At 52.1% G+C, this 24,839-nt stretch overlaps 1 protein-coding gene across 1 annotated transcript in view; it reads right to left on the reverse strand.

Annotated features, from left to right (window-relative positions):
• Positions 1–24,839, reverse strand: part of LOC142500018 (kalirin-like) — a 131,183-nt gene that overhangs the window by 29,502 nt on the left and 76,842 nt on the right. Inside the window, exons 14-19 of the mRNA XM_075610075.1 lie at positions 18,369–18,435; positions 12,037–12,146; positions 11,605–11,674; positions 8,112–8,201; positions 7,914–8,006; positions 7,186–7,297 (exon numbers count right to left, since the gene is read on the reverse strand). Coding sequence (XP_075466190.1) covers positions 7,186–7,297; positions 7,914–8,006; positions 8,112–8,201; positions 11,605–11,674; positions 12,037–12,146; positions 18,369–18,435 — 542 coding nt within the window. The remainder of the gene's footprint in view (positions 1–7,185; positions 7,298–7,913; positions 8,007–8,111; positions 8,202–11,604; positions 11,675–12,036; positions 12,147–18,368; positions 18,436–24,839) is intronic.

The following is a 24,839-nucleotide window of genomic DNA, read 5'->3' on the forward strand; positions in this document are numbered from 1 at the left end:
TGACATGGAGCGGATCATTGTCACACGGTGACCTGGAGCGGATCATTGTCACACGGTGACCTGGAGCGGATCATTATCACACGGTGACATGGAGTGGGTCATTATCACACGGTGACCTGGAGCGGGTCATTATCACACGGTGACCTGGAGCGGATCATTGTCACACGGTGACATGGAGCGGATCATTGTCACACGGTGACCTGGAGCGGATCATTATCACACGGTGACCTGGAGCGGATCATTATCACACGGTGACCTGGAGCGGATCATTATCACACGGTGACCTGGAGCGGATCATTATCACACGGTGACCTGGAGCGGATCATTATCACACGGTGACCTGGAGCGGATCATTATCACACGGTGACCTGGAGCGGATCATTATCACACGGTGACATGGAGCGGATCATTATCACACGGTGACCTGGAGCGGATCATTATCACACGGTGACATGGAGCGGATCATTATCACACGGTGACCTGGAGCGGATCATTATCACACGGTGACATGGAGCGGATCATTATCACACGGTGACCTGGAGCGGATCATTATCACACTGTGACCTGGAGCGGATCATTATCACACGGTGACCTGGAGCGGATCATTATCACACGGTGACCTGGAGCGGATCATTATCACACGGTGACCTGGAGCGGATCATTATCACACGGTGACTTGGAGCGGATCATTGTCACACGGTGACCTGGAGCGGATCATTGTCACACGGTGACCTGGAGCGGATCATTGTCACACGGTGACCTGGAGCGGATCATTATCACACGGTGACCTGGAGCGGATCATTGTCACACGGTGACATGGAGCGGATCATTATCACACGGTGACGTGGAGCGGATCATTATCACACGGTGACCTGGAGCGGATAATTATCACACGGTGACCTGGAGCGGATCATTATCACACGGTGACATGGAGCGGATCATTGTCACACGGTGACATGGAGCGGATTATTATCACACGGTGACCTGGAGCGGATCATTATCACACGGTGACCTGGAGCGGATAATTATCACACGGTGACATGGAGCGGATCATTGTCACACGGTGACATGGAGCGGATTATTATCATACGGTGACATGGAGCGGATAATTATCACACGGTGACCTGGAGCGGATCATTATCACACGGTGACATGGAGCGGATCATTATCATACGGTGACATGGAGCGGATCATTATCATACGGTGACATGGAGCGGATCATTATCACACGGTGACATGGAGCGGATCATTATCACACGGTGACATGGAGCGGATCATTATCACAGTGACCTGGAGCGGATCATTGTCACACGGTGACCTGGAGCCGATCATTATCACACGGTGACATGGAGCGGATCATTATCACACGGTGACCTGGAGCGGATCATTGTCACACGGTGACCTGGAGCGGATCATTATCACACGGTGACCTGGAGCGGATCATTATCACAAGGTGACCTGGAGCGGATCATTATCACACGGTGACATGGAGCGGATCATTGTCACACGGTGACCTGGAGCGGATCATTGTCACACGGTGACATGGAGCGGATCATTATCACATGGTGACATGGAGCGGATCATTATCACAGTGACCTGGAGCGGATCATTGTCACACGGTGACCTGGAGCGGATCATTATCACACGGTGACATGGAGCGGATCATTATCACAGTGACCTGGAGCGGATCATTGTCACACGGTGACCTGGAGCGGATCATTATCACACGGTGACATGGAGCGGATCATTATCACACGGTGACATGGAGCGGGTCATTATCACACGGTGACCTGGAGCGGGTCATTATCACACGGTGACCTGGAGCGGATCATTGTCACACGGTGACATGGAGCGGATCATTATCACACGGTGACCTGGAGCGGATCATTGTCACACAGTGACCTGGAGCGGATCATTGTCACACGGTGACCTGGAGCGGATCATTATCACACGGTGACCTGGAGCGGATCATTATCACACGGTGACCTGGAGCGGATCATTATCACACGGTGACCTGGAGCGGATCATTATCACACGGTGACCTGGAGCGGATCATTATCACACGGTGACCTGGAGCGGATCATTATCACACGGTGACCTGGAGCGGATCATTATCACACGGTGACTTGGAGCGGATCATTGTCACACGGTGACCTGGAGCGGATCATTGTCACACGGTGACCTGGAGCGGATCATTGTCACACGGTGACCTGGAGCGGATCATTATCACACGGTGACCTGGAGCGGATCATTATCACACGGTGACATGGAGCGGATCATTATCACACGGTGACCTGGAGCGGATCATTATCACACGGTGACCTGGAGCGGATCATTATCACACGGTGACATGGAGCGGATCATTATCACACGGTGACCTGGAGCGGATCATTATCACACGGTGACATGGAGCGGATCATTATCACACGGTGACCTGGAGCGGATCATTGTCACACGGTGACCTGGAGCGGATCATTGTCACACGGTGACCTGGAGCGGATCATTGTCACACGGTGACATGGAGCGGATCATTGTCACACGGTGACCTGGAGCGGATCATTATCACACGGTGACCTGGAGCGGATCATTGTCACACGGTGACCTGGAGCGGATCATTATCACACGGTGACATGGAGCGGATCATTATCACAAGGTGACCTGGAGCGGATCATTATCACACGGTGACATGGAGCGGATCATTGTCACACGGTGACCTGGAGCGGATCATTATCACACGGTGACATGGAGCGGATCATTATCACACGGTGACCTGGAGCGGATCATTGTCACACGGTGACCTGGAGCGGATCATTGTCACACGGTGACCTGGAGCGGATCATTATCACACGGTGACATGGAGCGGATCATTATCACACGGTGACATGGAGCGGATCATTATCACAAGGTGACCTGGAGCGGATCATTATCACACGGTGACATGGAGCGGATCATTATCACACGGTGACCTGGAGCGGATCATTATCACACGGTGACATGGAGCGGATCATTATCACACGGTGACCTGGAGCGGATCATTGTCACACGGTGACCTGGAGCGGATCATTATCACACGGTGACATGGAGCGGATCATTATCACACGGTGACATGGAGCGGATCATTATCACAGTGACCTGGAGCGGATCATTGTCACACGGTGACCTGGAGCGGATCATTATCACAGTGACCTGGAGCGGATCATTGTCACACGGTGACCTGGAGCGGATCATTGTCACACGGTGACCTGGAGCGGATCATTATCACACAGTGACCTGGAGCGGATCATTGTCACACGGTGACCTGGAGCGGATCATTGTCACACGGTGACCTGGAGCGGATCATTATCACACGGTGACCTGGAGCGGATCATTATCACACGGTGACATGGAGCGGGTCATTATCACACGGTGACCTGGAGCGGGTCATTATCACACGGTGACCTGGAGCGGATCATTGTCACACGGTGACATGGAGCGGATCATTATCACACGGTGACCTGGAGCGGATCATTATCACACGGTGACCTGGAGCGGATCATTATCACACGGTGACCTGGAGCGGATCATTATCACACGGTGACCTGGAGCGGATCATTGTCACACGGTGACCTGGAGCGGATCATTGTCACACGGTGACCTGGAGCGGATCATTATCACACGGTGACCTGGAGCGGATCATTATCACACGGTGACATGGAGCGGGTCATTATCACACGGTGACCTGGAGCGGGTCATTATCACACGGTGACCTGGAGCGGATCATTGTCACACGGTGACATGGAGCGGATCATTATCACACGGTGACCTGGAGCGGATCATTATCACACGGTGACCTGGAGCGGATCATTATCACACGGTGACCTGGAGCGGATCATTATCACACGGTGACCTGGAGCGGATCATTATCACACGGTGACCTGGAGCGGATCATTATCACACGGTGACATGGAGCGGATCATTATCACAGTGACCTGGAGCGGATCATTATCACACGGTGACCTGGAGCGGATCATTATCACACGGTGACCTGAAGCGGATCATTATCACACGGTGACATGGAGCGGATCATTATCACACGGTGACATGGAGCGGATCATTATCACAGTGACCTGGAGCGGATCATTATCACACGGTGACATGGAGCGGATCATTGTCACACGGTGACCTGGAGCGGATCATTATCACACGGTGACCTGGAGCGGATCATTATCACACGGTGACATGGAGCGGATCATTTCACAGTGACCTGGAGCGGATCATAATCACACGGTGACATGGAGCGGATCATTATCACACGGTGACCTGGAGCGGATCATTATCACAAGGTGACATGGAGCGGATCATTATCACACGGTGACATGGAGCGGATCATTGTCACACGGTGACATGGAGCGGATCATTGTCACACGGTGACATGGAGCGGATCATTATCACACGGTGACCTGGAGCGGATCATTATCACACGGTGACCTGGAGCGGATCATTATCACACGGTGACATGGAGCGGATCATTATCACACGGTGACCTGGAGCGGATCATTATCACACGGTGACATGGAGCGGATCATTATGACACGGTGACTTGGAGCGGATCATAATCACACGGTGACATGGAGCGGATCATTATTACACGGTGACCTGGAGCGGATCATTATCACAAGGTGACATGGAGCGGATCATTATCACACGGTGACATGGAGCGGATCATTGTCACACGGTGACATGGAGCGGATCATTATCACACGGTGACCTGGAGCGGATCATTATCACACGGTGACTTGGAGCGGATCATTATCACACGGTGACATGGAGCGGATCATTATCACACGGTGACATGGAGCGGATCATTATCACACGGTGACATGGAGCGGATTATTATCACACGGTGACCTGGAGCGGATCATTATCACACGGTGACCTGGAGCGGATCATTATCACACGGTGACCTGGAGCGGATCATTATCACACGGTGACCTGGAGCGGATCATTATCACACGGTGACCTGGAGCGGATCATTATCACACGGTGACATGGAGCGGATCATTATCACACGGTGACATGGAGCGGATCATTATCACACGGTGACATGGAGCGGATCATTATCACACGGTGACATGGAGCGGATCATTATCACACGGTGACATGGAGCGGATCATTATCACACGGTGACCTGGAGCGGATCATTGTCACACGGTGACCTGGAGCGGATCATTATCACACGGTGACCTGGAGCGGATCATTATCACACGGTGACATGGAGCGGATCATTATCACACGGTGACCTGGAGCGGATCATTATCACACGGTGACCTGGAGCGGATCATTATCACACGGTGACATGGAGCGGATCATTATCACACGGTGACCTGGAGCGGATCATTATCACACGGTGACATGGAGCGGATCATTATCACACGGTGACCTGGAGCGGATCATTATCACACGGTGACCTGGAGCGGATCATTATCACACGGTGACATGGAGCGGATCATTATCACACGGTGACCTGGAGCGGATCATTATCACACGGTGACCTGGAGCGGATCATTATCACACGGTGACCTGGAGCGGATCATTATCACACGGTGACATGGAGCGGATCATTATCACACGGTGACATGGAGCGGATCATTATCACACGGTGACCTGGAGCGGATCATTATCACACGGTGACCTGGAGCGGATCATTGTCACACGGTGACCTGGAGCGGATCATTATCACACGGTGACATGGAGCGGATCATTATCACACGGTGACCTGGAGCGGATCATTATCACACGGTGACCTGGAGCGGATCATTATCACACGGTGACATGGAGCGGATCATTATCACACGGTGACCTGGAGCGGATCATTATCACACGGTGACATGGAGCGGATCATTATCACACGGTGACCTGGAGCGGATCATTATCACACGGTGACCTGGAGCGGATCATTATCACACGGTGACCTGGAGCGGATCATTATCACACGGTGACCTGGAGCGGATCATTATCACACGGTGACCTGGAGCGGATCATTATCACACGGTGACCTGGAGCGGATCATTATCACACGGTGACATGGAGCGGGTCATTATCACACGGTGACCTGGAGCGGATCATTATCACACGGTGACCTGGAGCGGATCATTATCACACGGTGACATGGAGCGGATCATTATCACACGGTGACCTGGAGCGGATCATTATCACACGGTGACGTGGAGCGGATCATTATCACACGGTGACATGGAGCGGATCATTATCACACGGTGACCTGGAGCGGATCATTATCACACGGTGACATGGAGCGGATCATTATCACACGGTGACCTGGAGCGGATCATTATCACACGGTGACCTGGAGCGGATCATTATCACACGGTGACATGGAGCGGGTCATTATCACACGGTGACCTGGAGCGGATCATTATCACACGGTGACCTGGAGCGGATCATTATCACACGGTGACATGGAGCAGGTCATTATCACACGGTGACATGGAGCGGATCATTATCACACGGTGACCTGGAACTTGTAAGCAGAAATCAGGAAGATCTTTTCCGATTTCATTTAGCTGCTTTGGGACGAGGGAACATTTATCAGGGAGAAAGTGGAAGACGTGTACATGTGTGAGCTGCGTGTCAGGGCAGCCAGTATAATAACGCGGACACATGCTAAATATCGGATATATTGTGGCTCATTGTGATATTCCAGATCATGGAACAATCTACAATCAGCGCCTGTTACAGGAACATTGTTTCAAACACGATTTCTAGATAAATATAATTAACTTGCAAGCGGGTAAAAATCTGTCTAACACGCAATATACGCTGCCACTGTATGTTGTGATATACAGTAATACGGAGTATGTAATGATACCTTCAGGGTAAAATTCCCCCCAAATTAACTAGAACATAAACATATCACCGAATCCGAGCCCAGCTTCAGGCGTATTCTTACAGACTAATGGTTTGCTAACACTCTTAGATTTAAGGATTGGCCACGATATCAGGGAGACTACTTCTTCTCCCAGAATCCCCTGCTTTTCTCATCCTCATTTTTTATTGGCGCATCCCTACGGGAGGGCAGGGCCATCGCACTGGAACTATATATATACAGTATAGTAGGCGCTTGTCACTTTTAATACAAATATATCCCAGAAGGGCCTTGTTATTATGCGTGCGACGCCCGCCGCGTACCTTCCAGCATGCTGACATGCATGGCATCGTTGGCTCTTTTTGGCACACTTAGCATCACCTCGAGTCCGTCCTTGATCTCCCCCTTGCCCTCCTCGCAGCAGGTCAGAAGCTCCTGCAGTAGAGAAGAAATGGGTTAGTCTCTCCCGTGCGTTCAGCGCTGGTTTTTATACACGACCAGCCAAGAGGCGCAGTATCCCCGCGGTGTAACGGCCGTCTCGTCCTCTCTCCGGCGCTCGGGCTTGGAGTGCACATGTGCAGCTTAATCCTATCTCCCGTTACACTCCGACACTACCAAGCTGCTTCCACTAAACGCAGCGAGATTCAGAAATGTGCCGGAAATACTGCGAGGGGAAAGGAAAATCTGCTTCTGACCCCCCGGAGCTGGATGTGGCAGACATTCCTTTCCCCTATAAAATGTGTACTGGGCTAGAACAAATGTGGTTCTGATCAATACAGAGATTATTGCACCTTTTATAAGCTGCATACACTTGCATTTTCACTCCCAGTGCTGGCGTGTCACAGCAAAGTGGCACCCGCTGAGATCAAGAGGTCCGTATTGGGGAGAATGAGACTTGGACCTTGTCAGTCACACAACGCACTGCAGGGGCATTGGCTAATAGCACTGCAATGTGCTTGGCAGTGAAGGGGTTACACAACCTTCTCAGAAGCTTCATCCTGATGTCAAGAAACAGGCTGGGGGGGGATTGGTGGGGGGGGGGAGGTTATACCTTGAGCAGAAGCTGATACTTTGTGATCCTCTGAACAGGTTTAATTAGATAGGAGGAGATGGAGTTTGCCAGTCCGTGTCTCTGCTGGATCTCCTAGAACAAAGAATGAAGTGTCAGCTCCCAGAACATACACAGGATCGACCCCCTCACTGCTGCTGGGGTCTGAGTGTGAGGGGGTCCCCACAGAGAGATACTTACATCAAAGAAGGTCCCCGCCTGCTCTAGAATGAGCTGACTAGAGTCCGGCTTGTTCTTACAATAAGTCACGTACATATGAAACTTATCCGCCTGCAAAGAGAGAGAGCAGCAGCTGGATACATGCGAAGAGTGAGAGGCCAGGAGGTCGAGGGGAGAAGAGTGAGAGGACAGGAGGATAAGCGGAGAAGAGTGAGAGGACAGGAGGTCAAGGGGAGAAGAGTGAGAGGACAGGAGGACAAGCGGAGAAGAGTGAGAGGCCAGGAGGACAAGGGGAGAAGAGTGAGAGGCCAAGAGGTCAAGGGGGAAGAGTGAGAGGACAGGAGGACAAGCGGAGAAGAGTGAGAGGACAGGAGGTCAAGGGGAGAAGAGTGAGAGGACAGGAGGATAAGCGGAGAAGAGTGAGAGGACAGGAGGTCAAGGGGGAAGAGTGAGAGGACAGGAGGACAAGCGGAGAAGAGTGAGAGGACAAGAGGTCAAGGGGAGAAGAGTGAGAGGACAGAAGGACAAGCAGAGAAGTCAGGGAGAGGACAGGATGACTTGCGGAGAAGTCAGGGAGAGGATAGGAGGACAAGGGGAGAAGAGTGAGAGGCCAGGAGGACAAGCGGAGAAGAGTGAGAGGACAGGAGGACAAGCGGGGAGGAGTGAGAGGACGGGAAGGCAAGCGGAGAAGAGTGCGAGGACAAGCAAAGAAGATTGAGAGGAGAGTAGGATAAGCGGAGAAGAGTGAGAGGACAAGAGGTCAAGGGGGAAGAGTGAGAGGACAGGAGGACAAGCGGAGAAGAGTGAGAGGACAGGGTGACAAGCAGAGAAGTCAGGGAGAGGACAGGAGGACTTGCGGAGAAGTCAGGGAGAGGACAGGTGGAGAAATCAGGGAGAGGACAGGAGGACAGGTGGAGAAGTCAGGGAGAGGACAGGAGGACAGGTGGAGAAGTCAGGGAGAGGACAAGGGGAGAAGAGTGAGAGGACAGGAGGTCAAGGGGAGAAGAGTGAGAGGACAGGAGGTCAAGGGGAGAAGAGTGAGAGGACAGGAGGACAAGCGGAGAAGAGTGAGAGGACAGGAGGACAAGCGGAGAAGAGTGAGAGGACAGGAGGACAAGCGGAGAAGAGTGAGAGGACAGGAGGACAAGCGGAGAAGAGTGAGAGGACGGGAGGACAAGCGGAGAAGAGTGCGAGGACGGGAAGACAAGCGGAGAAGAGTGAGAGGACAGGAGGACAAGCGGAGAAGATTGAGAGGAGAGTTGGACAAGCAGAGAAGAGTGGGAGGACAGGAGGACAAGCGGAGAAGGGTGAGAGGACGGGAGGACAAGCGGAGAGGACGGGAGGACAAGCAGAGAAGAGTGAGAGGACAGGAGGACAAGCACAGAAGTCAGGGAGAGGACAGGAGGACAAGCTGAGAGGACAGGAGGACAAGCAGAGAAGCGTGAGAGGACGGGAAGACAAGCGGAGAAGTCAGGGAGAGGACAGGAGGACAAGCGGAGAAGAGTGAGAGGACAGGAGGTCAAGCGGAGAAGAGTGAGAGGACAGGAGGACAAGCGGAGAAGAGTGAGAGGACAGAAGGACAAGCGGAGAAGTCAGGGAGAGGAGGATTAGCCTCTGTGTAAAGAGAAAGGATAGGGAGAGGGAAGGATGCTTCAACTGCCACTAGTAATATCGTGTGCTTATAAACATGTATCACTTCCAAAAGAGGAGCTTAAACAGCACATGACGGAGTTACATACGTACATACATACATACATACAGACATACATACAGACATACAGACATACAGACATACAGACATCATCTGGAGCAGGGGGGCGCAAACTTTTTTCCCTGCGCCCCCCTGACGGCTGTCCCCTCGCTCCCGCGCCCCCCCCCAACCCCAATTTACCCGCGCTCCGGCGTAATGACGTCACGTTGCCATAGCAACGTGACGTCACATGACCTCGCAGCGTCATTTTGACGCCGCGTTGCCATGGCGCCGCAGGGAGGAAGCCGCCGGAGCCACGGTAAGTTAGGTTTACAGAGGCCCTGCAGCTCCCCCGGCACTTAATTTAAGTGCCTTCGGGAAGCGCGCGGGGCCTCTGTAAACCCCGCGCCCCCCGTCGGCAGTGTCGCGCCCCCCCTGGGGGTCGCACCCCACAGTTTGCGCACCCCTGATCTGGAGCTTTCAGAGGGGAATAGTGTAATATTACTGTATTGTTGCACGGTAGACTGAGGCACAGGAGGATAGAGGAGAATATTGAGAAGAATGTGAGCAATCGTTACCGTGTGAGCAATCGTTACCGTGTGAGCAATCGTTACCGCGTGAGCAATCGTTACTGCGTGAGCAATCGTTACCGGGTGAGCAATCGTTACCGGGTGAGCAATCGTTACCGCGTGAGCAATCGTTACCGGGTGAGCAATCGTTACCGTGTGAGCAATCGTTACCGTGTGAGCAATCGTTACCGTGTGTTCATTTGGACCATGACAGGTTCACAACCCTGCATACCATGCTTCACACAGCATACAGTGTTTCCCCTGCAGCAAGGAACTATGGGAAATGACATGTAAATGAGCAGAGTGTGACCTTTTGCTTCTTACCCATTGTAACATGGGCCCCTATAAGCGTATGCCTGCCGCATTACACAGCTTTCAGCACAGCCGGGGTTACTGAAGTGCTTGGCCAGAAAACAAGACAAATGTCCATCGATTTCGGCCTTTGTTAAATGTTTATGGTAAGAGACTCATGCTATATCTATATGTATGTATGTGTGTGTGTGTGTGTGTGTGTGTGTATGTATGTATGTATGTGTGTGTGTATGTGTATGTATGTGTGTGTATGTATGTATGTCTTTATTTATATAGCGCCATTAATGTACATAGCGCTTCACAGCAGTAATACACGTGACAATCATATAAATAACAAATAATACAGATAACACATAAAGGGGAGACGTGTTTCAGACATCAAAGTAACATTTAGAAAGAGGAGTCCCTGCTCCGAGGAGCTTACAATCTAATTGGCAGGTAGGAAGAACGTACAGAGACAGTAGGAGGGAGATCTGGTAAGTGCGTCTGCAGGGGGCCAAGCTTTATGTATCATGTGTATAGTATTAGCCACGGAGCTACTCATATGCTTCCTTAAGCAGGTGTGTTTTCAGGTGGGTTTTAAAGGTGGATAGAGAGGGTGCTAGTCGGGTACTGAGGGGAAGCGCATTCCAGAGGTGCGGGGCAGTCAGTGAGAAAGGTTTAAGGCGGGAGAGGGCTTTAGATACAAAGGGGGTAGAGAGAAGACATCCTTGAGCAGAACACAAGTCAGGATGGTGCATAGTGAGAAATTAGGGCAGAAGAGTGTAAGGCATTAAAAGTGAGGAGGAGAATTGAGTGTGTGATAGTTATATTCAGTGTGTTTGTATTACAGCAGGTACTGTATTATGAACAGACCCAAGTCTGAGCCTCTATACACACGGGGGGGGGTCCTGTTCCCATCACACGCGCTAAGAGCAGCCATGGTCCTGTATAATGTCATTACCCATGTGACAAAGCAGTGTCCCACGTCTTCTGGCAGCTGTTCGTATTTCTCCAGCTCCTTCAGGAAGATGCTGTAATAGGGAGAGAGGAGGGGCTATAGTGAGTATGTGTGACCCCGGGTACCAGCTGGTGTGCACGCCCTGAAGACCCCACATATACTGCTAAAGTGCAGCTCTATTGTATACTCAGACACTAATCAGGCAGGAGAAAGGTTTTCCAGCGCATGAAATGGTGAATTGTGTCGCTATGTGTTTCCTGGTAAGATATTTCATATATAAACACATTAATTAATGAATGAAAGTAATCGGAATCATATGAACGCACAAGAAAAACAACACGCCAGGTAATGTGTAATTAATAGTAACTAATACACGTCCGACCTCCGGAGTGTGAAACTCGGGGACCGTCATTCTGCGTCCCGCGGGGAACTCACTTGTTATGGAAGTCGTAGATCTCCTGGATGTTGCCGAAGATAATGTGCTCTTTATTCAGGATCCCGGGGGGAATTTCCTCCACTCCGCTGGTCATCTCCCACAGGTATGTCTGCGAGAGAGGAGGAAGACACGGGCTGACCCTGAGCGGCGGCCTGAACACTCGCACAGCGCAGGGTCACAGGAAAAGTGGAACAAAGAGGTTACACGGGGGCAAAAAAATACAACTGGCACCGGGGTTTGAAAAAAAGCCCCTCTCACTGGTTTTAAGTAGAAGGTAAGGTACGCAGGTAGAAGGTAAGGTACGCAGGTAGAAGGTAAGGTATGGAGGTAGAAAGTAGGTACGGAGGTAGAAGGTAGGTATGCATGTATAAGGTAAGGTATGCAGGTAGAAGGTAAGGTACAGAGGTAGAAGGTAGGTACGCAGGTAGAAGGTAGGTACGGAGGTAGAAGGTAGGTACGGAGGTAGAAGGTAGGTATGCATGTATAAGGTAAGGTATGCAGGTAGAAGGTAAGATATGCAGGTAGAAGGTAGGTATGCATGTATAAGGTTAGGTATGCAGGTAGAAGGTAAGGTACAGAGGTAGTAGGTAGGTATGCAGGTAGAAGGTAAGGTACGCAGGTAGAAGGTAAGGTACGCGGGTAGAAGGTAAGGTACGCGGGTAGAAGGTAAGGTACGCGGGTAGAAGGTAAGGTACGCAGATAGAAGATAGGTACGCAGGTAGAAGGTAAAGTACGGAGGTAGAAGGTAAGATACGCAGGTAGAAGGTAAGGTACGCAGGTAGAAGGTAAGGTACGCAGATAGAAGATAGGTACGCAGGTAGAAGGTAAAGTACGGAGGTAGAAGGTAAGATACGCAGGTAGAAGGTAAGGTACGCGGGTAGAAAGTAAGGTACGCGGGTAGTAGGTAAGGTACGCGGGTAGAAGGTAAGGTACGCGGGTAGAAGGTAAGATATGCAGGTAGAAGGTAAGGTACGGAGGTAGAAGGTAAGGTACGGAGGTAGAAGGTAAGGTATGCAGGTAGAAGGTAAGGTATGCAGGTAGAAGGTAAGGTACGCAGGTAGAAGGTAAGGAATGCAGGTAGAAGGTAAGGTACGCAGGTATAAGGTAAGATACGCAGGTAGAAGGTAAGATACGCAGGTAGAAGGTAAGGTATACAGGTAGAAGGTAAGGTACACAGGTAGAAGGTAGGTATGCATGTATAAGGTAAAGTAAGGAGGTAGAAGGCAAGGTACGCAGGTAGAAGGTAAGGTACGCGGGTAGAAGGTAAGGTACGCGGGTAGAAGGTAAAGGTACGCGGGTAGAAGGTAAGGTACGCGGGTAGAAGGTAAGGTACGGGGGTAGAAGGTAAGGTACGCGGGTAGAAGGTAAGGTACGCGGGTAAAAGGTAAGGTACGTGGGTAGAAGGTAGGTACGTAGGTAGAAGGTAAGGTACGCATGTAGAAGGTAAGGTACGCAGGTAGAAGGTAGGTACGTAGGTAGAAGGTAGGTACGCAGGTAGAAGGTAAGGTACGGAGGTAGAAGGTATGCAGGTAGAAGGTAAGGTATGCTGGTAGAAGGTAAGGTATGCAGGTAGAAGGTAAGGTACGCAGGTAGAATGTAAGGTACGCAGGTAGAAGGTAGGTACGTAGGTAGAAGGTAGGTACGCAGGTAGAAGGTAAGGTACGTGGGTAGAAGGTATGCAGGTAGAAGGTAAGGTACGCAGGTAGAAGGTAAGGTATGCAGGTAGAAGGTAAGGTATGCAGGTAGAAGGTAAGGTACGCAGGTAGAAGGTAAGGTATGCAGGTAGAAGGTAAGGTACGCAGGTAGAAGGTAAGGTACGCAGGTAGAAGGTAAGGTACGCGGGTAGAAGGTAAGGTACGCGGGTAGAAGGTAAGGTACGCGGGTAGAAGGTAAGGTACGCGGGTAAAGGTAAGGTACGCGGGTAGAAGGTAAGGTACGCGGGTAGAAGGTAAGGTACGCGGGTAGAAGGTAAGGTACGCGGGTAAAAGGTAAGGTACGCGTGTAAAAGGTAAGGTACGCGGGTAAAAGGTAAGGTACGCGGGTAAAAGGTAAGGTACGCGGGTAGAAGGTAAGGTACGGAGGTAGAAGGTAGGTACGTAGGTAGAAGGTAAGGTACGCATGTAGAAGGTAAGGTACGCAGGTAGAATGTAAGGTATGCAGGTAGAAGGTAAGGTACGCAGTAGTAGGTAGAAGGTAGGTACGTAGGTAGCAGGTAGGTACGCAGGTAGAAGGTAAGGTACGGAGGTAGAAGGTATGCAGGTAGAAGGTATGAAGGTAGAATCTAAGGTACGGAGGTAGAAGGTAAGGTACGGAGGTAGAAGGTAAGGTATGCAGGTAGAAGGTAAGGTACGCAGGTAGAAGGTAAGGTATACAGGTAGAAGGTAAGGTACGCATGTAGAAGGCAAGGTACGTAGGTAGAAGGTAGGTACGCAGGTAGAAGGTAAGGTACGGAGGTAGAAGGTATGCAGGTAGAAGGTAAGGTATGCAGGTAGAAGGTAAGGTACGGAGGTAGAAGGTAAGGTACGGAGGTAGAAGGTAAGGTATGCAGGTAGAAGGTAAGGTACGCAGGTAGAAGGTAAGGTATACAGGTAGAAGGTAAGGTACGGCGGTAGAAGGTAAGGTACGGAGGTAGAAGGTAGGTACGTAGGTAGAAGGTAAGGTATGCAGGTAGAAGGTAAGGTATGGAGGTAGAAGGTAAGGTACGCAGGTAGAAGGTAGGTACGCAGGTAGAAGGTACGCAGGTAGAATGTAAGGTATGCAGGTAGAATGTAAGGTATGCAGGTAGAAGGTAAGGTATGCAGGTAGAAGGTAGGTACGTAGGTAGAAGGTAAGGTATGCAGGTAGAAGGTAAGGTATGGAGGTAGAAGGTAAGGTACGCAGGTAGAAGGTAGGTACGCAGGTAGAAGGTACGCAGGTAGAATGTAAGGTATGCAGGTAGAATGTAAGGTATGCAGGTAGAAGGTAAGGTATGCAGGTAGAAGGTAGGTACGTAGGTAGAAGGTAAGGTATGCAGGTAGAAGGTAAGGTATGGAGGTAGAAGGTAAGGTACGCAGGTAGAAGGTAGGTACGCAGGTAGAAGGTACGCAGGTAGAATGTAAGGTATGCAGGTAGAATGTAAGGTATGCAGGTAGAAGGTAGGTACGCAGGTAGAATGTACGCAGGTAAAATGTAAGGTATGCAGGTAGAATGTAAGGTATGCAGGTAGAAGGTAAGGTATGCAGGTAGAAGGTAGGTACGCAGCTGGAGGGTAAGTACGGAGGTAGAAGGTAGGTATACAGGTAGAAGGTAAGGTATGCAGGTAGAAGGTAGGTACGGAGGTAGAAGGTAGATATACAGGTAGAAGGTAAGGTACGCAGGTAGAAGGTAAGGTATGCAGGTAGAAGGTAAGGTACGCAGGTAGAAGGTAAGGTACACAGGTAGAAGGTAGGTATGCAGGTAGAAGGTAAGTACGGAGGTAGAAGGTAGGTATACAGGTAGAAGGTAAAGTATGCACGTAGAAGGTAGGTACGCAGGTAGAAGGTAAGGTATGCAGGTAGAAGGTAGGTACGGATGTAGAAGGTAGGTATACAGGTAGAAGGTAAGGTATGCAGGTAGAAGGTAGGTACGCAGGTAGAAGGTAAGTATGCAGGTAGAAGGTAGGTACGGAGGTTGAAGGTAGGAATACAGATAGAAGGTAAGGTACGCAGGTAGAAGGTAGGTACGGAGGTAGAAGGTAGGTACCCAGGTAGAAGGTAAGGTACACAGGTAGAAGGTAGGTATGCAGGTAGAAGGTAGGTACGGAGGTTGAAGGTAGGTATACAGATAGAAGGTAAGGTACGCAGGTATAAGGTAGGTACGGAGGTAGAAGGTAGGTACGCTAGAAGGTAGGTATGCAGGTAGAAGGTAGGTACGCAGGTAGAAGGTAAGGTGTGCAGGTAGAAGGTAGGTACGGATGTAGAAGGTAGGTATACAGGTAGAAGGTAAGGTATGCAGGTAGAAGGTAGGTACGCAGGTAGAAGGTAAGGTACGCAGGTAGAAGGTAGGTATGCAGGTAGAAGGTAGGTACGGAGTTGAATGTAGGAATACAGATAGAAGGTAAGGTACGCAGGTATAAGGTAGGTACAGAGGTAGAAGGTAGGTACGGTAGAAGGTAAGGTACACAGGTAGAAGGTAGGTACGCAGGTAGAAGGTGGGTATGGAGGTAGAAGGTAGGTATACAGGTAGAAGGTAAGGTATGCAGGTAGAAGGTAAGGTATGCAGGTAGAAGGTAGGTACGCAGGTAGAAGGTAAGGTACGCAGGTAGAAGGTAGGTATGCAGGTAGAAGGTAGGTACGGAGGTTGAAGGTAGGTATACAGATAGAAGGTAAGGTCCGCAGGTATAAGGTAGGTACGGAGGTAGAAGGTAGGTACGGTAGAAGGTAAGGTATGCTGGTAGAAGGTAAGGTATGCTGGTAGAAGGTAAGGTATGCTGGTAGAAGGTAAGGTATGCTGGTAGAAGGTAAGGTATGCAGGTAGAAGGTAAGGTACGCAGGTAGAAGGTAGGTACGCAGGTAGAAGGTAAGGTACGCAGGTAGAAGGTAGGTATGCAGGTAGAAGGTAGGTACGGAGGTTGAAGGTAGGTATACAGATAGAAGGTAAGGTCCGCAGGTATAAGGTAGGTACGGAGATAGAAGGTAGGTACGGTAGAAGGTAAGGTATGCAGGTAGAACGTAGGTATGGTAGAAGGTAATTTACGCAGGTAGAAGGTAGGTATACAGGTAGAAGGTAAGGTACGCAGGTAGAAGGTAAGGTACGCAAGGGCAAGATTATTAACACGTCATTATTGAGTAGTTTAGTGCAGCTGATAACTTTCACATGTTCATTCCTAGCGCAGAACGTTATCTTCCTCCCTTTCCACAGGTATTCGCAAAGCTCGTCTGCCGATTCTTAATCACCTGTACAGCATCACAAAGCCTTATAGGAGAATACTGAATAAAGGCCGATATATATGTGTGGGCGTTAAACTAAAGAGAAAGCACTTAGCCATGTAACGTCTTGTTACCGGGTGGTTTTTGGTGCTATACTGTACCTAATAATGCAAAGACTAAATGTTGCAGAAATCCTGACTGTGTAACAAACAGTTTAAAAAAATGGTTGTTTGTGTAAATCTCTAATTCCCCGTTACAGGCGCACGGTTTATTTATTGGTATTCTGTACACTTCTGCCAAAACGCAGACAAATACATCACTGTGCAGAACGCCGACCTGCGCCCGTCACTATGGCAACAGCTTTAAACCCAGAGCAAATTTAGCAGAAAAGAGTCTGTGGGCTGCGCTGGGGCAGTTCTGGGGCAGTTCTGGGGCTGCGCTGGGGCTGTTCTGGGGCTGCGCTGGGGCAGTTCTGGGGCTGCGCTGGGGCTGTTCTGGGGCTGCGCTGGGGCAGTTCTGGGGCTGTGATGGGGCAGTTCTGGGGCAGCGCTGGGGCTGTTCTGGGGCAGCGCTGGGGCTGTTCTGGGGCAGCGCTGGGGCTGTTCTGGGGCAGCGCTGGGGCTGTTCTGGGGCAGCGCTGGGGCTGCGCTGGGGCAGTTCTGGGGCAGCGCTGGGGCTGCGCTGGGGCAGTTCTGGGGCTGCGCTGGGGCAGTTCTGGGGCTGGCTGGGGCAGTTCTGGGGCTGCGCTGGGGCAGTTCTGGGGCTGCGCTGGGGCAGTTCTGGGGCAGCGCTGGGGCTGTTCTGGGGCTGCGCTGGGGCAGTTCTGGGGCTGCGCTGGGGCTGTTCTGGGGCAGCGCTGGGGTAGTTCTGGGGCAGCGCTGGGGCTGTTCTGGGGCAGTTCTGGGGCAGCGCTGGGGCAGTTCTGGGGCTGTTCTGGGGCAGTTCTGGGGCTGTTCTGGGGCAGCGCTGGGGCAGTTCTGGGGCAGCGCTGGGGCAGTTCTGGGGCTGTTCTGGGGCAGTTCTGGGGCAGTTCTGGGTAACAATAAGTGACATATATTGCAAGGTTATTTTGCTGAATGTTTTGCAGAAGGGAACAGTTTGCGAGTTTATTTTATCTGAGCTACAAGCAGGAAATGTGATGTATCTAACCCCAGCATAGTAATGTAACGATACGTACGTAGCTGTATACAGACAGTGTACTCAGCATTACATGCAGCCTGTCAGCAGAATTCTGCGGCCCAGATCCACTAAACGGTGCTATGCTTTAACCCTATGTATATGACCAGAAGATGAGGTATGCCAAGTTATTTATTAACCCTCTGTTACTATGTGGAGAGTTTCCTATCACACATGCACGCCGGCTTTACATAGGACTCAGGAACGGCGAAATGGAGCAGCGACATTGTACCCCCCGCCCCTCTCTCGCTGAGCTCGCGGAGAATTACCTCCATACATTCGTGTAGGTCTCGCACGTAGGTCTTCTCCGTCTGCAGCAGCTCCGCCATGATGAACCTGCGGGAAACCAGCGCGTATTATCACCATTCTGTCGCTGCGGTATACAGGGAAGCAGGCTCACGTCATGCAATTGGCTGGACGACGAGTGTGTGCGAGTGTGTGTGTGTCTGTGTGTGTGTCTGCGTGTGTCTGTGCGTGTGTCTGTGCGTGTGTCTGTGTGTGTGTGTCTGTGTGTGTGTGTCTGTGTGTGTGTGTGTCTGCGTGTGTGTCTGTGTGTGTGTCTGCGTGTGTCTGTGCGTGTGTCTGTGCGTGTGTCTGTGTGTGTGTGTCTGTGTGTGTGTGTCTGTGTGTGTGTGTGTCTGTGTGTGTGTCTGTGTGTGTGTGTCTGCGTGTGTCTGTGCGTGTGTCTGTGTGTGTGTCTGTGTGTGTGTCTGTGTGTGTGTCTGTGTGTGTGTGTCTGTGTCTGTGTGTGTATAGATCTTTTAATGCTTTGTAACTGGGAGGCAGTTACTGATGGGTGTGTAACTGGGAGGGCAGTTACTGATGGCGAGTGTAACTGGGAGGCAGTTACTGATGGGTGTGTAACTGGGAGGCAGTTACTGATGGCGGGTGTAACTGGGAGGCAGTTACTGATGGCGGGTGTAACTGGGAGGCAGTTACTGATGGCGGGTGTTACTGGGAGGCAGTTACTGATGGCGGGTGTAACTGGGAGGCAGTTACTGATGGCGGGTGTTACTGGGAGACACTTACTGATGGCGGGTGTAACTGGGAGGCAGTTACTGATGGCGGGTGTAACTGGGAGGCAGTTACTGATGGCGGGTGTAACTGGGAGGCAGTTACTGATGGCGGGTGTAACTGGGAGGGCAGTTACTGATGGCGGGTGTAACTGGGAGGCACTTACTGATGGCGGGTGTAACTGGGAGGGCAGTTACTGATGGCGGGTGTAACTGGGAGGCAGTTACTGATGGCGGGTGTAACTGGGAGGCAGTTACTGATGGCGGGTGTAACTGGGAGGCAGTTACTGATGGCGGGTGTAACTGGGAGGCAGTTACTGATGGCGGGTGTAACTGGGAGGCAGTTACTGATGGCGGGTGTAACTGGGAGGCAGTTACTGATGGCGGGTGTAACTGGGAGGCAGTTACTGATGGCGGGTGTAACTGGGAGGCAGTTACTGATGGCGGGTGTAACTGGGAGGCACTTACTGATGGCGGGTGTAACTGGGAGGCAGTTACTGATGGCGGGTGTAACTGGGAGGCAGTTACTGATGGCGGGTGTAACTGGGAGGCAGTTACTGATGGCGGGTGTAACTGGGAGACACTGATGGCGGGTGTAACTGGGAGGCAGTTACTGATGGCGGGTGTAACTGGGAGGCAGTTACTGATGGCGGGTGTAACTGGGAGGCACTTATTGATGGTGGGTGTAACTGGGAGACAGTTACTGATGGCGGGTGTAACTGGGAGGCAGTTACTGATGGCGGGTGTAACTGGGAGGCAGTTATTGATGGGGGTGTAACTGGGAGACACTGATGGCGGGTGTAACTGGGAGACAGTTACTGATGGCGGGTGTAACTGGGAGGCAGTTACTGATGGCGGGTGTAACTGGGAGGCACTTACTGATGGCGGGTGTAACTGGGAGGCAGTTACTGATGGGTGTGTAACTGGGAGGCAGTTACTGATGGTGGGTGTAACTGGGAGGCAGTTACTGATGGCGGGTGTAACTGGGAGGCAGTTACTGATGGCGGGTGTAACTGGGAGGCAGTTACTGATGGCGGGTGTAACTGGGAGGCAGTTACTGATGGCGGGTGTAACTGGGAGGCAGTTACTGATGGCGGGTGTAACTGGGAGGCAGTTACTGATGGCGGGTGTAACTGGGAGGCAGTTACTGATGGCGGGTGTAACTGGGAGGCACTTACTGATGGCGGGTGTAACTGGGAGGCACTTACTGATGGCGGGTGTAACTGGGAGGCAGTTACTGATGGGGGTGTAACTGGGAGGGCAGTTACTGATGGCGGGTGTAACTGGGAGGCAGTTACTGATAGGGGTGTAACTGGGAGGGCAGTTACTGATGGCGGGTGTAACTGGGAGGGCAGTTACTGATGGCGGGTGTAACTGGGAGGCAGTTACTGATGGGGGTGTAACTGGGAGGGCAGTTACTGATGGCGGGTGTAACTGGGAGGCAGTTACTGATGGCGGGTGTTACTGGGAGGCAGTTACTGATGGCGGGTGTAACTGGGAGGCAGTTACTGATGGCGGGTGTAACTGGGAGGCAGTTACTGATGGCAGGTGTAACTGGGAGGCACTTACTGATGGCGGGTGTAACTGGGAGGCAGTTACTGATGGCGGGTGTAACTGGGAGGGCAGTTACTGATGGCGGGTGTAACTGGGAGGCAGTTACTGATGGCGGGTGTAACTGGGAGGCAGTTACTGATGGGGGTGTAACTGGGAGGCAGTTACTGATGGCGGGTGTAACTGGGAGGCAGTTACTGATGGCGGGTGTAACTGGGAGGCAGTTACTGATGGGGGTGTAACTGGGAGGCAGTTACTGATGGCGGGTGTAACTGGGAGGCAGTTACTGATGGCGGGTGTAACTGGGAGGCAGTTACTGATGGTGGGTGTAACTGGGAGGCAGTTACTGATGGCGGGTGTAACTGGGAGGCAGTTACTGATGGCGGGTGTAACTGGGAGGCAGTTACTGATGGCGGGTGTAACTGGGAGGCAGTTACTGATGGCGGGTGTAACTGGGAGACACTTACTGATGGCGGGTGTAACTGGGAGACACTTACTGATGGCGGGTGTAACTGGGAGGCAGTTACTGATGGCGGGTGTAACTGGGAGGCAGTTACTGATGGTGGGTGTAACTGGGAGGCAGTTACTGATGGCGGGTGTAACTGGGAGGCAGTTACTGATGGCGGGTGTAACTGGGAGGCACTTACTGATGGTGGGTGTAACTGGGAGGCAGTTACTGATGGCGGGTGTAACTGGGAGGCAGTTACTGATGGCGGGTGTAACTGGGAGGCACTTACTGATGGCGGGTGTAACTGGGAGGCAGTTACTGATGGCGGGTGTAACTGGGAGGCAGTTACTGATGGCGGGTGTAACTGGGAGGCAGTTACTGATGGCGGGTGTAACTGGGAGGCAGTTACTGATGGCGGGTGTAACTGGGAGGCAGTTACTGATGGCGGGTGTAACTGGGAGACACTTACTGATGGCGGGTGTAACTGGGAGGCAGTTACTGATGGCGGGTGTAACTGGGAGGCAGTTACTGATGGCGGGTGTAACTGGGAGGCAGTTACTGATGGCGGGTGTAACTGGGAGGCAGTTACTGATGGCGGGTGTAACTGGGAGGCAGTTACTGATGGCGGGTGTAACTGGGAGGCAGTTACTGATGGGTGTGTAACTGGGAGGCAGTTACTGATGGCGGGTGTAACTGGGAGACACTTACTGATGGCGGGTGTAACTGGGAGGCAGTTACTGATGGCGGGTGTAACTGGGAGACACTTACTGATGGCGGGTGTAACTGGGAGGCAGTTACTGATGGCGGGTGTAACTGGGAGACACTTACTGATGGCGGGTGTAACTGGGAGGCAGTTACTGATGGCGGGTGTAACTGGGAGGCAGTTACTGATGGCGGGTGTAACTGGGAGGCAGTTACTGATGGCGGGTGTAACTGGGAGGCAGTTACTGATGGCGGGTGTAACTGGGAGGCAGTTACTGATGGCGGGTGTAACTGGGAGGCAGTTACTGATGGCGGGTGTAACTGGGAGGCAGTTACTGATGGGTGTGTAACTGGGAGGCAGTTACTGATGGCGGGTGTAACTGGGAGGCAGTTACTGATGGCGGGTGTAACTGGGAGGCAGTTACTGATGGCGGGTGTAACTGGGAGGCACTTACTGATGGCGGGTGTAACTGGGAGGCAGTTACTGATGGCGGGTGTTACTGGGAGGCAGTTACTGATGGCGGGTGTAACTGGGAGGCAGTTACTGATGGGTGTGTAACTGGGAGGCAGTTACTGATGGGTGTGTAACTGGGAGGCAGTTACTGATGGCGGGTGTAACTGGGAGGGCACTTACTGATGGCGGGTGTAACTGGGAGGCAGTTACTGATGGCGGGTGTAACTGGGAGGCAGTTACTGATGGCGGGTGTAACTGGGAGGCACTTACTGATGGCGGGTGTAACTGGGAGGCAGTTACTGATGGCGGGTGTAACTGGGAGGCAGTTACTGATGGCGGGTGTAACTGGGAGGCAGTTACTGATGGCGGGTGTAACTGGGAGACACTTACTGATGGCGGGTGTAACTGGGAGACACTTACTGATGGCGGGTGTAACTGGGAGGGCACTTACTGATGGCGGGTGTAACTGGGAGGCAGTTACTGATGGCGGGTGTAACTGGGAGGCAGTTACTGATGGCGGGTGTAACTGGGAGACACTTACTGATGGCGGGTGTAACTGGGAGGCACTTACTGATGGCGGGTGTAACTGGGAGGCAGTTACTGATGGCGGGTGTAACTGGGAGGCAGTTACTGATGGCGGGTGTAACTGGGAGACACTTACTGATGGTGGGTGTAACTGGGAGGCAGTTACTGATGGCGGGTGTAACTGGGAGGCAGTTACTGATGGCGGGTGTAACTGGGAGGCAGTTACTGATGGCGGGTGTAACTGGGAGGCAGTTACTGATGGCGGGTGTAACTGGGAGGCAGTTACTGATGGCGGGTGTAACTGGGAGACACTTACTGATGGCGGGTGTAACTGGGAGGCAGTTACTGATGGCGGGTGTAACTGGGAGGCACTTACTGATGGTGGGTGTAACTGGGAGGCACTTACTGATGGCGGGTGTAACTGGGAGGCAGTTACTGATGGCGGGTGTAACTGGGAGACACTTACTGATGGTGGGTGTAACTGGGAGGCAGTTACTGATGGCGGGTGTAACTGGGAGGCAGTTACTGATGGCGGGTGTAACTGGGAGACACTTACTGATGGCGGGTGTAACTGGGAGGCAGTTACTGATGGCGGGTGTAACTGGGAGGCACTTACTGATGGTGGGTGTAACTGGGAGGCAGTTACTGATGGCGGGTGTAACTGGGAGGCAGTTACTGATGGCGGGTGTAACTGGGAGGCAGTTACTGATGGCGAGTGTAACTGGGAGGCAGTTACTGATGGCGGGTGTAACTGGGAGGCAGTTACTGATGGCGGGTGTAACTGGGAGGCAGTTACTGATGGCGGGTGTAACTGGGAGACACTTACTGATGGCGGGTGTAACTGGGAGGCAGTTACTGATGGCGGGTGTAACTGGGAGGCAGTTACTGATGGCGGGTGTAACTGGGAGGCAGTTACTGATGGCGGGTGTAACTGGGAGGCAGTTACTGATGGCGAGTGTAACTGGGAGGCAGTTACTGATGGCGGGTGTAACTGGGAGGCAGTTACTGATGGCGGGTGTAACTGGGAGGCAGTTACTGATGGCGGGTGTAACTGGGAGACACTTACTGATGGCGGGTGTAACTGGGAGGCAGTTACTGATGGCGGGTGTAACTGGGAGGCAGTTACTGATGGCGGGTGTAACTGGGAGGCAGTTACTGATGGCGGGTGTAACTGGGAGACACTTACTGATGGCGGGTGTAACTGGGAGGCAGTTACTGATGGCGGGTGTAACTGGGAGGCAGTTACTGATGGCGGGTGTAACTGGGAGGCAGTTACTGATGGCGGGTGTAACTGGGAGGCAGTTACTGATGGCGGGTGTAACTGGGAGGCAGTTACTGATGGGTGTGTAACTGGGAGACACTTACTGATGGCGGGTGTAACTGGGAGGCAGTTACTGATGGCGGGTGTAACTGGGAGGCAGTTACTGATGGCGGGTGTAACTGGGAGGCAGTTACTGATGGCGGGTGTAACTGGGAGGCAGTTACTGATGGGTGTGTAACTGGGAGGCAGTTACTGATGGCGGGTGTAACTGGGAGGCAGTTACTGATGGCGGGTGTAACTGGGAGGCAGTTACTGATGGCGGGTGTAACTGGGAGGCAGTTACTGATGGCGGGTGTAACTGGGAGGCAGTTACTGATGGGTGTGTAACTGGGAGGCAGTTACTGATGGCGGGTGTAACTGGGAGGCAGTTACTGATGGCGGGTGTAACTGGGAGGCAGTTACTGATGGCGGGTGTAACTGGGAGGCAGTTACTGATGGCGGGTGTAACTGGGAGGCACTTACTGATGGCGGGTGTAACTGGGAGGCAGTTACTGATGGCGGGTGTAACTGGGAGGCAGTTACTGATGGCGGGTGTAACTGGGAGGCAGTTACTGATGGCGGGTGTAACTGGGAGGCACTTACTGATGGCGGGTGTAACTGGGAGGCAGTTACTGATGGCGGGTGTAACTGGGAGGCAGTTACTGATGGCGGGTGTAACTGGGAGGGCAGTTTAGCAGTAAGGATGCAGCCTTTGAAGTAGGTGAGCTTGGTTCCTGGGCACTTCCT

Source organism: Ascaphus truei, chromosome 7, assembly GCF_040206685.1.
Source record: "Ascaphus truei isolate aAscTru1 chromosome 7, aAscTru1.hap1, whole genome shotgun sequence".
Lineage (NCBI taxonomy): Eukaryota > Metazoa > Chordata > Amphibia > Anura > Ascaphidae > Ascaphus > Ascaphus truei.